This window comes from Labeo rohita, chromosome 4, assembly GCF_022985175.1.
Source record: "Labeo rohita strain BAU-BD-2019 chromosome 4, IGBB_LRoh.1.0, whole genome shotgun sequence".
NCBI classification, from domain to species: domain Eukaryota; kingdom Metazoa; phylum Chordata; class Actinopteri; order Cypriniformes; family Cyprinidae; genus Labeo; species Labeo rohita.
In genome coordinates, this window is record NC_066872.1 from 30,241,754 (window position 1) to 30,257,662 (window position 15,909).

The 15,909-nt window shown below is 37.5% G+C and overlaps 1 protein-coding gene across 1 annotated transcript in view; it reads left to right on the top strand.

The window, feature by feature from the left end:
- snd1 (staphylococcal nuclease and tudor domain containing 1) overlaps positions 1–15,909 on the top strand; it is a 216,723-nt gene that overhangs the window by 55,517 nt on the left and 145,297 nt on the right. Inside the window, exons 12-14 of the mRNA XM_051107004.1 lie at positions 5,922–6,028; positions 11,052–11,162; positions 12,105–12,177. Of these exons, the coding sequence (XP_050962961.1) occupies positions 5,922–6,028; positions 11,052–11,162; positions 12,105–12,177 (291 nt within the window). The remainder of the gene's footprint in view (positions 1–5,921; positions 6,029–11,051; positions 11,163–12,104; positions 12,178–15,909) is intronic.

A 15,909-nucleotide genomic window follows, 5' to 3' on the forward strand; every position in this document is an offset into this window, starting at 1 on the left:
AAACAAAATAATAAAAAAAAAAAACATTCAATAAAGGAGACAGTGTCTCACTTCATTAAGACTTGTTTGACTATTGAAATCTCCTGAATTAATGATTCAATGACATACTTTTTTTTTAAACGGGCAGTTGTCGCCACCTCCTGGCGGAAGAGGATAAGCGTTACAATAGATACACGTGTTAAAATACTTTCGTTTTTATCGCTACTGTAGACAATAAGTGTTTATACCCAGAACTTTTATTATTTAAATATCTGTAACACAGAAATAATGATTATAATGTGGTTGAAAAGACTGTTTGTGTTGCTCTTTCTGCGTTCACATTTACTCCGACCTTCTGATTCATTAATATGGGCAGCGACAAAACCTGCTTCTCACGCTCCACTGACACTGGCGATGTGAAACAGTCCTAATAGACATAGATAACTCGTTGTCATTTAGGAATAAGATCGCGTGGGTGTTTGAATCGACACCTCAATATTTTAAGGATTAATAGTGCAGCTCTAATGTAAACATGGCAAAATGTTGTGGGAGGATACTGTCACGAGATCTCGCGAAATCCGACTGGACCCTACCATTTAGATAGCCACTTAATAATAAGATCATAATCTACTGTACCCGAGTCTATAAAACCTAAAAGAAAAGAAAATTTCACAAACCTAAGTCAAATCATCATCATATGATTCTAAACAAGCCTGCATTTTAAAGACATCAGGCAAAAAAAGGCAATGTAACAGTTATAAAGCTTAAAAACAATGCATCTCTTTAAAATGTCATTAAATTACAACTATAACCACTAGATGGCAGTAGAAGACCACTAATGGCTCATTGAAATGAACACTGCTATTCACAGATTGATTTCCATTCATTTCAATTCATGCAAGGACTAAGTCACTATATAACATTTCAAATCACATTTAGTCAAAGTTTAACACTTCATTTAAACATATATATCATATTTGACAATAATACAAGAGTATGATTACAGTGAAACCTGAAAATTATATATAAAATCTTGCACTAAACATTTTGTCACCTACCATTTAATACACAAATCTCTTATGTGCAACAAAATGTGTGTGTGTGTGTGTGTGTGTGTGTGTAATAATGCTTAATGAACTTTAATATAATAGTTTAACTATTTCATTTTGTGTGTTTGTGTGTTTGTGATTGCATTGTCCATCATAGATGTGCTGTAGTGTTAGCCATATATTTTGGGTTGGACTACATCCTAAAACCATCGCAACCATAGCATCGGATCATAGGTGGTGCTATAACAGTTAAAAAGGCTTCAAAAACACAACATTTCTATTGTAATTGGCCTCGAATTGCTAAAAAATGCTCATTTTTTCACACAAACACAACATTTTCATACCATATGATTATGATTACAGTGAAATCTGGAAAAGACACAAACTGTTACAAAGATAATACTTGCAAGTAAAAGTGTTGGCCCATATCATTTATTTCAAATATCTGTACAAGAAAATGTGTATGCATGTATGTCTCTGTGTGTGTAAACATGTTTATTCAGTAATAATATATTAGTTTAAACGTTTCGTTTCTGTGTGTGTATTTCTGTGAGCATATTCTCCATTTTGGATGTGTTTTACTGTCAGCCATGAATCCAGGTTGGCCTAGACCCTAAGCATACCACCTTAAAGACCTTAAAATGCTCGAACCCCGATAATTGCTGCTTGCAGCTATATTTTATTATTATTATTGTTGTTGTTGTTGTTGTTGTTGTTTATTATTATTATTATTATTATTATTATTAGTCATCTCATTTGTAATTAGATGACATTGGTTGCAAAACATTTATTTTATTTTAATAAAACCAGTTGTGAATTTTCATGGTATGGATGTAAACTGTAGTGCATTTGTGTCTTTGCATGCTCCGTGTTACACACGTCGTTATTGCTTGTCTCCAGATAATCTGCATTCAGAGAGCAGTTCATGTTGCATTTCTTGCAATACAGCTCTTCCTGACTCATCATCTAATTACTCATGGTGGTACTCGTGTTGTTGATTCACACATACCACAGTTTGAACCCAGATGTACGAGTCCAGTGGGAGAGGAAGTGGAATCCATCTCTGGTTTGGACAAAGCAGTCAAACCAAGTGTGAAAGCATCCTTGCTGTACATGCACCAGCTCAATCTTCGTGCATTTCCCCGAGACATTTCAGTGGACCTGTCTACGTTTTGACGGATGCTTCGCCATTAGCAGCATTTCTGTCTTCGTCATTCTCTTCCTACCGGTTCTGTCTGGGCTTCTGTGAAACCTTCCATTGCTGTTGTCCTTCAGTCAGATCTTTCTATTCAGACATGACTCTAAAAGCCCATTTAATCTGTCATCTGCTTCCCAAATGGGCCTCTTCTTTCTCTCGCTCATTCATTTTCTCTTTCTTCATCAGCAGTTTTGCGCTTTTCAAATGAGCGGGAATCGTTGGCGCTTTGTGTTTCTTAAGAAGGCCATGTTGTCGTTCAACCAAGCTCATTACTCCTGCCCAATGGTGCAGAGCTGTCTCTGCCTTTCTGAGAGAGAACTGGAGAATAGAAGAAGAAGGGATGAAAATGCAATCATTTTGTGCTTTATTTGTTGATGAAACACTAAACTCCTGGGGTAAGAAAATGAGTGTCCACAGGATTCCCCCACCTAATGAACTTCCATTATGTCCATTAGACTGAGTTACATTGTCATTTTGAGGCAAATGAATTGGAGGGATAAATGGATTGGATTCCAGAAGTGGAGGCATACAACTTTAGGAATTAGTTCAAAGCATGGAACTTTCTTTTGCCATGTCACAATGGAGTCTTGTTTCAACATTTTCGTTTAGCTAGGCAGTTGCAACCCCGGGTATTAAGACTTGTATGGCTTAATATAATGTAAATGATGTCTCTTAGTGAAATATGTAGTAGAAAACCTATAAAATATTTGTTATTTTAAAAAGTCCACATCGTTTGTGTGCGACGTGTGCTTTCACAAATTTCGGACTGTGGAGGGCACCATTATTTCAGTGACTTGAAATGGTTGCGCTCTATGAGCAACTGGTGCTTCTTTTTTACTGTGACACGTCTGAATACACAACTCGGAAAACAAAATGTTGATATGATGCCACATTGTGCGGCTTTTGGTTAAAAATCTCAGTCGGAGGGCAACAAGAGAAGCAATGTAAGTCTTCACTGCTTTCCTAGCTATAAGAAGAGGCGAAAAGAATAGGAAGATGCCTGTGGACTAATAAAACTTCCTAAAGACCCGCATCTTTGTTCTCTACACTTTAGCCCTAATGCCTTTGAGGCTTTTAGTAGACCATAGCCACTGAAAGAGCTTACAAATAGCAGAGACAGGAAACGCTAGATGCCACCCTTGCATGATGTGAACATGCTGACGCTTGTCAGCTATTGATTTCAGCACGGATTTCACTCTATCCTGGGGCGTTTAGACTGCATGTAGGGAACAAATACATGGTACAGCATTTGATTTAAGCCTACACTTATATCCATCACCGTCTGTAAGCTCTTTTAGTAGCTGTGGTCATTGTATCAGTATTTTATTTTCTGACTTGCCTTGCAGTAAAAATAGCAACAGGTAGCGCCAGTGGCTTACTGAGTGCAACCATTTGATGTCATCGAAATAATGGCGCCCCACATAGTCCAAAATATGTATAAAATGATGTGGATTTTTACATGATGTTAATCTTTTGTGGGTTTTCTACTGCATATTTCAGAGACTTCATTTGTTAAATTAAAGGGATAGTTCACCCAAAAATGAAAATCAGCCCATTATTTACTAACCCTCCATGCAGCCTAGGTGTATATGACTTCCTACTTTCAGATGAATGCAATCAGAATTATATTAGAAGTTATTCTGGCACTTCCAAACTTTAGAATGCCATAGACGGATGTTTCTCTTCATCAGTCCAAAACAAGTCCAATAATGTGCATCAATCCATAATAAAAAAAAGTGCCTCATATGGCTCCGAGGGGTGATTAAAGGCGTTGATGTAGAGAATCTATGCGTTTTTGTAAGAAAAATATCCATATTTAAAACGTAAGAACCACTTTAATCTAGCTTGCGCCAACTGCTCGTACACGGAAGCCGCTCCGAGCAAATGACATATGACTTTGAGCATGTGCTGCTCAGACGTCACGAACACAGACGCACTGTGGAGAAAGGTAAGCGCTGCTCACAAATTATTTGTAAAGAAAAGTGTCAGAGGATTCGAATATAAACCAAGAGGAGACTAGTTTTCCTTTGCTGAAGTAAGGAAACTTTGCCTCCTTTGCTCCTGTAAACAACTGTTGGTTTTCGTGAGACTCACAAGACTATGTCATCCGCCCGGAGCTGCTTCCGTGTACAAATGTTAGCGCAAGCTAGATTAAAGTGATTATTACGTTTTAAATATGGATATTTTTCCTACAAAAACGCTTGGATTCACTACAGAAGGCTGTTATTTATTCCCCGAAGCTGTGTGAGGCACTTTTTATTATGGGTGGATGCACTTTGTTGGACTTGTTTTGGACTGATGAAAAGAAAAACCTGTCCATTGCCGTGACAGAGCTTGGAAATGCTTGGATCATTTTTAATATAACTCCAATTGCATTCGTCAGAAAGAAGGACATCATATACACCTAGGATGCCTACAGGGTGAGTAAACGGGCTGATTTTTATTTCACAAAATGTTAAGCTGTAGATTTGCCATTTTGGTGTGATTGCCTTCAAATTCATTGCTGTGTTATTTGAGAACAGTAAGACTAATCAGCTTTAATACATAATGATTCCTCTCCAAATTTACCAGGACACAACTTTATTTTAGAGATACTCACTGAAATTGATTGTTCCTGAGCATATGGTTCACTCTCATCAGCCTCTGGACAGGTGGGAAGTGCCTTGGGGAAGCAAGTGCTTTGACACATGGCTCATTTCTGTGTGGAACTTTACACACGTGCACTAATGCATTATGTTCATCCATTCTGTAACAGGATGTAATCAATCCACACGCTCCCAGAGGACAATGGGTGTGGCAGGCGGTCAGGTGAAGTCTTCGTCCTTGGGTTGTTATTGGTGCCATCCCGATTAATGACTGATCTTCCCCCCTGCGTGTTAAGACAGATGGGAGATCCGGCTTACTATTTCAGATTAGCTTCCAACCCTCTGTTTGCTCTAAACCGATTGAACGAAATTGGCCAGATCACAGCCTCCTATCTCTGAATATCTCAACGCGGCTTCTTTATTTGCTCCGAGCTAACAAGAAGATGCCGAACGCGATGCCCCCTTCGGGATGATCCGATGACCTCGGAGAGAGTTTGACACAAATGGAGTTGATTTCTTAACCTGGGGTGGTTTGGTGTGAAATAATCAGCTTTAGTTATCCTCCTCCCTTCTGCTTGCCTCCGTCGCCATCAAGCGAAATACTTACCGGTCTCCGCCTCTTTCTCGCTTCGTGATAAACAGTTTCCATGTTTGGTTTGGCTTCCTCTGGGGAGATCTATGGTCTAGCCTGACATGATTCACACTGACTCAGGGTGACCTTGGAAAGTAGCCCACAGTCATGCTTGTACACACGCGCACACACCAAACCCCTCGCTAGATGCCCTAACACAATTTGTCCACCCTGAAAGGCCTGTAATCCATTTTTTTTCCTTTACAGCCAGCTTTTCGCTTGATTTGCAATCCTGTACAAAGATATCAAATTCAGAGTTTGATGTGTTGCTCTTTCTTGGCGTAATTCTGTCATGTTTAATGCGACATCATAAAACAGGGTTACAGTGCAGTTCTCAGTGTCCTCACGTGTGGCTTCAGTGGTCAATTTATCTCCATAGCTGAGCCCCTGACAGGCTTATAGTGTGTCTGTAGGCCTTGTTTCTTGGCCCTGCATCGACTTCGCTGGTGATTTAACCATTTTGTTTTGTGTCTTTGCAGGTTAATGTCACGGTCGATTACATCAGAGCTGCCACCAGTGCCACAGAAACGAGTAGCGTACCAGCTTTCCCAGAGCGCACCTGTGCTACAGTGACCATTGGAGGAATGTAAGTAAACTAGTTAGTTACCAAATCAGATTTGCTTTTTGGGTTTTCAAAACCTTCCTAGATTTCTGTGCCTTGTAGAAAGTGACAAAATGGTAAAAGAGCACCATTCATTTTTCACTGTCTTTAAACTATTAGATGGGAGTGTGACTAATGTGATGCATTTCAAGTCATTTGATGATAATATTGTGAGAAATATTTCCCCCTCCAGTCATCGCAGTGCAATCTGGATTGAGTCATTGAATTGATCTTGAAAATGAAATCGATCAAATCCATTTGAATAATGACTTTAAAAGATTAGTTCACTCCTGAATTTACTCACCCCCATGTCATCCAAAATGTTCATGTCTTTCTTTCTTCAGTCGATGTTCAATGGGGATCAACAGGTTGAAGGTCCAAACTGCAATTTCAATGCAACTTCAAAGGGCTCTACACAATCCCAGCTGAAGATCAAGGATCTTATATAACGAAATGATTGGTCATCTTCTAAAAAAAAAAAATATGCTTTTCGATCACAATGCTTGTTTTGCCCTAGCTCTGCGATGCGCATCTATAACTTTACGCATTAAGTAATCACATCGAAACATGTCACACATGGTTATCATTTTGCCGCCTTTGTAAAGGGTGTTTGACTTTCTTTGCACGTTCACTTTGTAACAGGGTTCGTACAAGGTGCTTAAAGTGCTTGAAGTAATTAAATTTGACTTTTTGAAATGTAAGGCATGGAAAACCTTAATATTACTGAAGAGGTACCTGAAAAGTGCTTGTGTTATTAAAAGGCAGTGTATCTAAGAAATAAGCGTTTAATTTTGTCAATAAGCACATTTCTTTTCACGCAAAATTCACACAATAAAAAACTTTTTTGAGTTAATGTCCAAAAACAATCACGCCAAGCCAGTAGTAGTACTGACAGAACAGAGAAACAGACAAATCTGAATCAGTTGAGTCATTTACGCTGGAACCGCTCCGATTGATTCAAACTTGTAATTCGATCATTCATTTCAAGCGATTCACTAGCAAGAACCAGAAAAAAAAATAAGAGCCATTCATTTTCGAAATTCAACATCGCTTGTAATGATTTTCAAAATGATTCACGATACGTGATTTGAAGTCTGGATCTAAATCAAATGATTCGCAATGTGTGAAGTTCCTACGTAAGCCAGATGATTCACGTGTCGTGGTCCGAGTCCTGATCTAAAATGATATGGCTCTTTAGAGCGTGGAGCGCAAATCATTTGATTTAGATTAGAACTTTGGAGCGGGTTCATGAATCTTTTGCTTTAGATCAGAACTTCGGAACGCAGATAACAAGTCATATGATTCAGATCTGGAGTTCAGTGCGGGTTTGTGAATCATTTGTTTTAGATCAGAATTTCTGAGTGTTTTCGGGAATCTGTACTACGTATCTGTACGTGGTTGGTACTTCCTACGTCACATGGGACCTTTCCAAAATCGTGGATGCAGACCTAGTGCAAAATGAGCATTTGCGATTTTAAAAAGTATATAAATGTTGTTTGTTTTGTTTTTTTTTTTTTTTTTTTTTTTTCCTCCTTTAGTTTGAATTAGTAAGACCATTATTTCTCAGTTGGGATCGTGTAGAACAGTGGTTCTCAATCCTGGTCCTGGGGGTCCCTTATTTAACACATCTGATTGAGATCATCAGCTCATTAGGAGAGAGATCCATAAATTGAACTAATGAGTTGATGATCTCAATCAGGTGTGTTAAATAAGGGAGACATGCAAAATGTGCAGAGCAGTGGACCCCCAGGACCAGGACTGAGAACCGCTGGTGTAGAGCCTTTTGAAGCTGTACTGGCAATTTGGATATTCAACCCGCTGATCCCCATTGAAGTCCACTATATGGAGAAAAATCCTGGAATGTTTTCCTTAAAATCCTTAATTTCTTTTTGACTGAAGAAAGAAAGACATGAACATCTTGGATGACATGGGGTAAGTAAATTATCATAAAATTTTAATTCAGGATTAAACTAATACTTTAAGTTTGAGTCTATTCTTTACACAGTAGCTGTTGCTCTTCAAACATGTGTTGTCTCAGTTGACAACCAATGGCAATTCTGAGAAAGAAAAGAAACCGTAAATGAAAACTAAGTATTTCTTGACCCTCTCTAACAATCTTCTCATCTTCATAATTGAGAATGGCATATGCTTTATTACCCTTTATGACTCCTCTATGAATTCAGATGATTCTTGTTCACTCTTCTGATGTGGATGTGTGATCTAGCACACTGTCTCTTGTTAGGGTAAGTGAGGCCAGGCACATGAGTATGGGGTGGGATTGCGCCTCAGGCTGTGATTACCCAACCATGCCCCAGTGCTTGGCGTTAGAGCATTGTGGGTAACAGGTGGTCACATTGCCTGAGGGCTCAGCTGCTTTGCAGCATCTTGATTCTTCGCTGATTCGGAATCAGCTCTTTCCAGGTTTTCCCATAGTGCCATAAATATTTTAAGAGCCTGAACTGATCGTGGATCCGTAAAAATTCATGGCAGCACACACAGTTTGTCAGCCTGATGCAATAGGTTACTTTTCAGTAAACATTTGAATTTTGGAAGCATGGTGAAGTACGTCTGACATGGAAAGTGTGGTATCAGTGTTTACAATTTTTTTGTTTTGTTTTGTCAGGGTGCAGTTTTTTGGGGGGTTTGATTGTTCAGCCTAAATAGTCCCCGCTAGTTCTGTTGTATTTTTTGGCTCTCAACTGCGGTGTGTTTGTGTATTCAAAAAGAGGATCAGCTGAGTACTAGCTGAAACTGTTTACCACTCTCCATACGAAACCAGCAAAGGCACCAAAAATAAAAAGCGTTGTTTGCTTTTATTCATGTTTTTGCCCTTTTGGTTTTATTACCAAAACTTGACACACAATGGCTCTTGCTCGTGTTTGCTGTGCTCTGCAATAGGGGAATGCGAGCTACTCGCAATATCTGTTGAAAAATGGCAGTGAGAAATGGATTTGCCACTTTGCTTGTAGGGCACCAGTCGTCTTGTTGTGATCAATTATGTTTCACTTCTGCAAATTAGGCCTTACTTAATCTCACTCAACACTCTCCTTTAAACAGTGTGCAAATTGAAGGCTACATAATATAGTCTAGAATACCTCAAATAAAATCTAAAAATCAAATCCGAATAAAATAAAATCTCAAAATAGTTCCTTAACTAAAGTAACTATGTAAAAATGCATGTAGGGGTGTCGATCGATTTTAAAAAATAGTTTTATGTAATTAGTCTGCCCTTGTAAGTGTATCTTTTCATATAGATTCCAAAATTAATATCAAAACTATGGAAGCCTGTTTCTGCAACTGGAAAAAAAAAATTAAAAAGGTAATTGCGAATTTCTGTCTCAAATTCTGACTTTTTTTTCTCGCAATTGCAAGTTTAAATTTAGCAATTTTGTTGCGTTTGTGAGTATATATCTTACAATTCTGACTTTCTCAGAATTGCTTGATGTAAACTTGCAGTTGCAGGTTGTGAAGTCAGTATTGTGTGATATAAACTCGCAATTACCAGAAAAACACCAGCAATTCTGAGAGCATAATCAGTGTTTTTTCCCTCAGAATTGGACTTTATAACTCGCAATAGCGAGAAAGTCAGAATTCTGGGACATAAATCGTTTACGTCTTGTAGTTCTGACTTTTTCATGATCAGAATAGCGTTATAAAGTCAGAAACTGGCAATCTCAGTTGCACAAAATTATAATCAGTCAGAACTGGACTTTTTTTTTTTTCCTCAGAATTGCATGATATAAACCAACAATCATGAGTTATTAAGTCAGAATAGTGGGATGTAAACTCACAATTATGACCAACAATCATGAGTTATTAAGTCAGAATAGTTCACAGTTGCATGACATTTTATGAGAAACTCACAATTCTGACTCACAATTCTGACTCACAATTCTCAATTTCGCTATGTAAACTCGCAGTTGTGAGTTATAAGTCAGTATTGCCTGATATAAACTCACAGTTGCCAAAAAAAGATGTAAACTCCCGATTCTGACTTTTGTTTTCTCATATTGGTGAGTTTATATCTCACAAATCTGACTTAAAAACATGCAATTGCGAGTTAAGTCAGAATTGTGATATATAAGATCTTTTTTCCCACAGAATTGGACTTTATAACTTGGAATTGCGAGTTTATATCTCACAATGCTGAGGAAAAATAGTCCAAACTGTGAGTTTATATCTCACAATGCTGTCTTTTTTCTTGCAAGTTTACATCACAGTTCTGACTTTTTTCTCAGGATTTCGTGATACAAACGGGCAATTCTGGCTTTTATTAGATTTCCAAAGTAATTTGGAAACTATGGAAGCCCATTTTCGCCACTGAATAAAAAAAAATTAAAAAAAGATAATTGCAAGTTTCTATCTCACAATTCTGACTCTTTTTTTTTTTGTTTTTTTTTTTTCTTGCAAGTTTACATCTCACAGTTCTGGCTTTTTCTCAGAGTTGCGTAATACAAACTGGCAATTCTGACTTTTTTTCTTTGAATTGCATGATATAAACTCAAAATTGCGAGTTATGAAGTCAGAATAGTGGGACATAAATTTGCAGTTGCGAGAAAAAACGTTTTTATAGAGTTTCTCACAATTCTGACTTTCTCAATAGCGTGATGAAATTCGCACTTGCGAGTTATGAAGTCAGTATTGCATAATATGAACTCACAATTCAGACTTTTTTCCTCAGACTTGTTTATATTTTGCAGATCTTGACTTAACACAATTGCGAGTTATGTCAGAATTGTGAGATATAGACTCAATTCTGAGAACATGTCAGTCTTTTTACCAATACTGATACGGATGGCTATATTTAATGGATTTTTTAATGGATGCTGTGTTAATTGCATTAATTATGTAATGCATTAAAACGCAAATAATAATTGCAGAAATAAGCACATTATTTTTCTCAGCCCCATGTATGTGTGTGTTTACATAAAACGCTTGTGTTTGTGTGTAAAGTATTGCAAGGCATCTCAGAACAAACATCTGATTTTCTGTTTTAATCTTTTTGTAGTAACATTGCAGAGGCTCTGGTCAGTAAAGGTCTCGCCACAGTGATCAGATACCGTCAGGACGACGATCAAAGATCTTCCCATTACGACGAGCTCTTGGCGGCAGAGGCAAGGTGAGTCAAAACAGTAAAATAAAACCACTGGCTAGCATGGGCCATATTCTCTCACATTGAGGAGGAGAAGCCGTCTGTGAAATGGAGCCATTTTGTTCTGTGCAGTAAGTCATGGCTTGTCTGGTTAGCTCTCATTTCATGGGGGCAATATCGGTCCCAGAGCTTATACCTCACTCACCAGCACTAAAGCACTGCTCTTTTATTCTTTGTCTACGAATATAATTATATAGATTTGCGGTGCTGAGGTTTCAAGGGTGGTTTATTGCGCAGAAAGAGATTCGGATCTCGTGGTCAGCGATAGATGGGGCGAATCTCGAGAGAAAGAGACTCGCTGCTTCTTATCTGCTGCTCTTTCTGTTCTTCACTTTTGGTGCTGCTCTCGAAAAACGCACATGCATTCACACACCTCCTCTATTTTCTTGTCCTTCGCTCTCTGGGTAATGCTTCCCCGTGGAGCCAGCGGAGATGGGAGGTTTGCGGGCCTCAAATTTATTTTTAGCAGAGATTGCTGGTCGTTACCCTACATCCTCTGAGAAATCAACCTCAGGACGAGCTCTCTCTCCCTTTCTCTATTTTTCACCGAATGTGATTGGACACTAGGGAGGCTACAGCCACAGATACATCTGCCTTAAAGAGGCCAAAGACACGTCTCACATTTCTCCTGTATATACTGTAATGTGCAGGCGTCACTACTCAGCAACCACTATTACACTGATCGAGCACTCAGATGCACACAAAAGACACTGTATACATTCCCATGTGTAATGCACTAGAGCTACTGGCCTATAAATGTGATTTGTCGGCTCTTTTGTGGCATAAGGGATGAATGAATGGGTGGGTTTGTTTAAGGGTTGCTTTCTCAGGCTGGGGCAGAAATGGTTTTGTGTTCTGGGGGCCCGTTCTAAATATTTCGATTGTAACACAATGTTTGAATCATTGCAGGGCGCTCAAGAATGGCAAAGGACTGCACAGCAAGAAGGAAGTGCCCATTCACAGGGTGGCAGACATTTCAGGGGTAAGCTTGTGTACTCGAATAAACTTTTGATTTTATTTGCTTTAGTTGTTATTTTAGTCTGATTCAAACCGGTAACTTGTCTTGTTGAAATGTTCATTAAAAGAACTGGCTCATAAGAGTCTTTCGTGAACTGAGTTCTTCTACTGTGACCCTGAGTGAATTATTTCAGCAGAACACAGTGATATCTGCAGGATAGGCAGCACAGCTCAAATAAACTGAAAATGGCTATAAAGGGAAAATCAATTTGGGGATTTTGTGAGTATTTTTACCAACCCATTCATCCACTCGTCGCTATTATAAAAAATCTATAGTTTGGCGGACAAATTGAATGTTTTGTCTGCATTGATCTGTTTTCATCTTGAATATTTAGTTTTCTTAAATATTTTGACTAATTTGATAGCTGGGTAGTAACTGGTTACATGCAATCTGGATTGCAAGATTCCAAAAATTAAGTATTTGTAATTAGATTAAATTGCAATTTAAAATACTTGTCATCAGATTACAGTTACTTTTTATGGATTACATATTCACACAATAGCAATAAATTATTCATAAACTCATAATTTCATCTTTCAAATGTTCCTTTCCAAAATATCCTACCACTTCCAGTTTTGTGGATGTTCACACAAAGACCAGTCATTTGTCTGGTGGCTATGCAGTATTTGACCACTGGATTTAGAAAATTCATTTCAAGGTTATAAAGTTTTTCAACATTGCATCAACACCTGATGAACACTTTTTGTGTGAATTATCTCTTAGTAGGTACCATGTATTTCTATGTCATTGGAAGGCTTTTACTTTTCAAACACATTAAAATGCACATTCATGTCATTTCTTATTTACACTTATTTACATTTAGACACTTTCTTTGTCATCTGAACCTTTCATGTAATATTTACTTGAAATTTAGAATTGAGTTTAAATTTTTTTTTTTTTTAATTTTGTTTACGGTTCTCTGACATTGGTTAATGGTCATATGACAGGCAGTTAAACAAATAAAATATTTCCTTCTTTTAGTGTTTTATTTTGATGTTATTTTAAAATTATTATTTTTAATTTAACATTTTTATGATTTAATTATTTATTAGCATTTCATTAGGCTCACAAACCCTTAGTGGTACCCTCACATTTAATGCATTTCTTGTTGTTAAAGTTGTTCACTTCCAGAACAAAAATTTACAGATAATTTGCTCACCTCTTTGTCATCCAAGATGTTCATGTCTTTCTCTCTCTTAAGTTGTAAAGAAGTTGTTTTTTGTGGAAAACATTTCAGGATTTCTCTCTATATAATGGATTTCTGTGGTGTTCTTGAGTTTGAACGCAGCTTCAAAGGACTCTAAACGATCCCAGCCGAGGAAGAAGGGTCTTATCTAGTGAAACGATTGGGTATTGTCTTAAAAAAAAGACTGTTTATGTACTTTTTAACCTCAAATGCTCGTCTTGTTGAGCTCTGTTTGAACTCTGTGTATTCCAGTTCATGACAGTTAGGGTATGTTGAAAAACTCCCATCTCAATTTCTCCTCCAACTTCAAAATCGTCCTACATTGCTCAGCTGGGATCATTTAGAGCCCTTTGAAGCTGCATTTAAACTGCATTTTGGAAGTTCAAACTCGTGGCCACCATTGAAGTCCACTATATGGAGAAAAATCTTGACATGTTTTCCTCAAAAAACAATTTCTTTACGACTGAAGAAAGACAGACATGAACATCTTGGATGGCAAGGGGGTGAGTAAACTATAATTTTTTTTTTTTTGTTCTGAAAGTGAACTTCTGCTTTAATTACAACAAATGGAATATATTTTCTTACTCTTTATATTTTTATGTCAATATGGTACAAGATTATCCTATTTAAATCAATGTGATAAACAATTTAAGGTCAAAAGTAGTATTCAAAAAGTAGTCTGATTATATTACTTAAAGAGTGTAGTGTAGTGTAATGGATTACGTTATTAACTACAATTTTTGTCATGTAATTTGGAATTTTAGAATCTCTCATTTTTCTGTTTAAAATCATTCAGCAGACTTGAAAATGCAAAAAAAGAATTGAGAATGTATGTGGCAGTATGTTCTGAATGTTGAAAGTCTTTACCAATGTCTTCTATATCTCAGAATCCTCTCTCAAATCTTTGATGTTAAAGCTTTGTCCTATGACAGCTGATTTATTGCTGCATTACAGCCCTGCCCATTAAATTAATGAACACCCCTCTAAAAATAGTCTTTCCACCCATAAAGTCATCATGCTCATGGCTCTGAAGTTGTTTTTAGGCGAGTCCTGTTTGGGTGCCGTACCAAATGAAGATTAAATTTTACTTAGCTTGTAAATGTCATTTGCTGGGTGACAGGCTTGTTACTTGGTGTGTGAAGCAACTGACGTTTAACATCCGCTGACTTCGTGTTCACCCCTCCTCAACTCTCTCTGTCTCATCTCTGCTTTTATGAATGAGCTCCTCAGGTTTTAATGAAGTGTATGGCAGCTGTCTGCGAACTTTTTCGGGATGTTATTTATACCCGAGTTTGTGTAGGAGGCATTTAGAGTGCGAGAAAAGAGAGTGTCACTCTCAAACGGTAACATTCTCATTTCTCATCCCGAAACAAGATTCCCTCGTTATATGACTGACAGTCAGAGTAATGTCGTTTGGATTGGGACTGTGTCGTTGGTCTGAAAGGACCATTTATCTTTGGATGTGTTTGTTTTCTTTTCTCTCCTCCTATTTCTTTTGGTTCCCTTTTCTTTGTGTGGGTCATGGCTGTATTTCCATCTGCAGTGGGCGGCCATGGTGTGCTGAGTCACAGGAAGCAGCGATATTTAAAGTGAAATCTGAAGTGTCTCTGTTGCACACCAAACCCTCACCTGTCAAACAAAGAGAGATGGCCAATCTCACTTCGAAAAGTACACCCTTGGTCAGGACGCTCTTGAAATAGAGCTGCCCTACTCCCATAATGGCTCACAGTGTCACAAACTGTTATCTTCCACTTCGCCTGTCGTTTTCTAGCGCATATTTGAATTTCAAATCAGAAGTATCTAAACTAATGTAAGGAAACCAGCCAAGGTAGCCACTGAAGGTGCATTTGCAAATTTTGTTCAAAAATTTGATGCGATTAAGGTTGCTAATTTAGTGCAATGTTAATAGTCATGTTGCATTAATGAATGCATAATTATTGTTGTACTGCTAAATTTATGCGTTTAATCATGCCATCAATACATATTTAAATTCTGTACAAATGTTCTTCATAAAAATGACTTAACGTGGTAATTGTCATGACAGCTGCAATATTTAATGTGGCATTTCATTTGTGCAAAACCAAACAATGCCTAACTAAGCAAGTATGAACCAAGTATGAATTCTCAATTATTGAAATGTAATAGTGTTAATTTTGTCAGCCTTTTAAATTTAGTCGTAGTCTAATTAGTTTTAGTTTAGTCCTGTCAAATGTACTAAGTTATCAAATAATTAGTTATATATTAGTTATTATATTTAGTCATCCTTGTCCTGTTTTTGTTTAATCAAGTTTTGGTCAACTAGAGCATTTTAGTCTTTGTTCATGAAATCTTAGTCACATGTTTGTCATGCTGTATAAAATGGAAGCACGTTTCCACCACTGAATAAAAAATAAGAAAAGGTAATTGCGACCTTTTTCTCAAAGTTCAGATTTTTTTCTCAGAATTGTGTGGTACAAACTTGCAATTCTGACTTTTTTTTTTCTCAGAATTGTGAGAAACTCGCAGTTGTG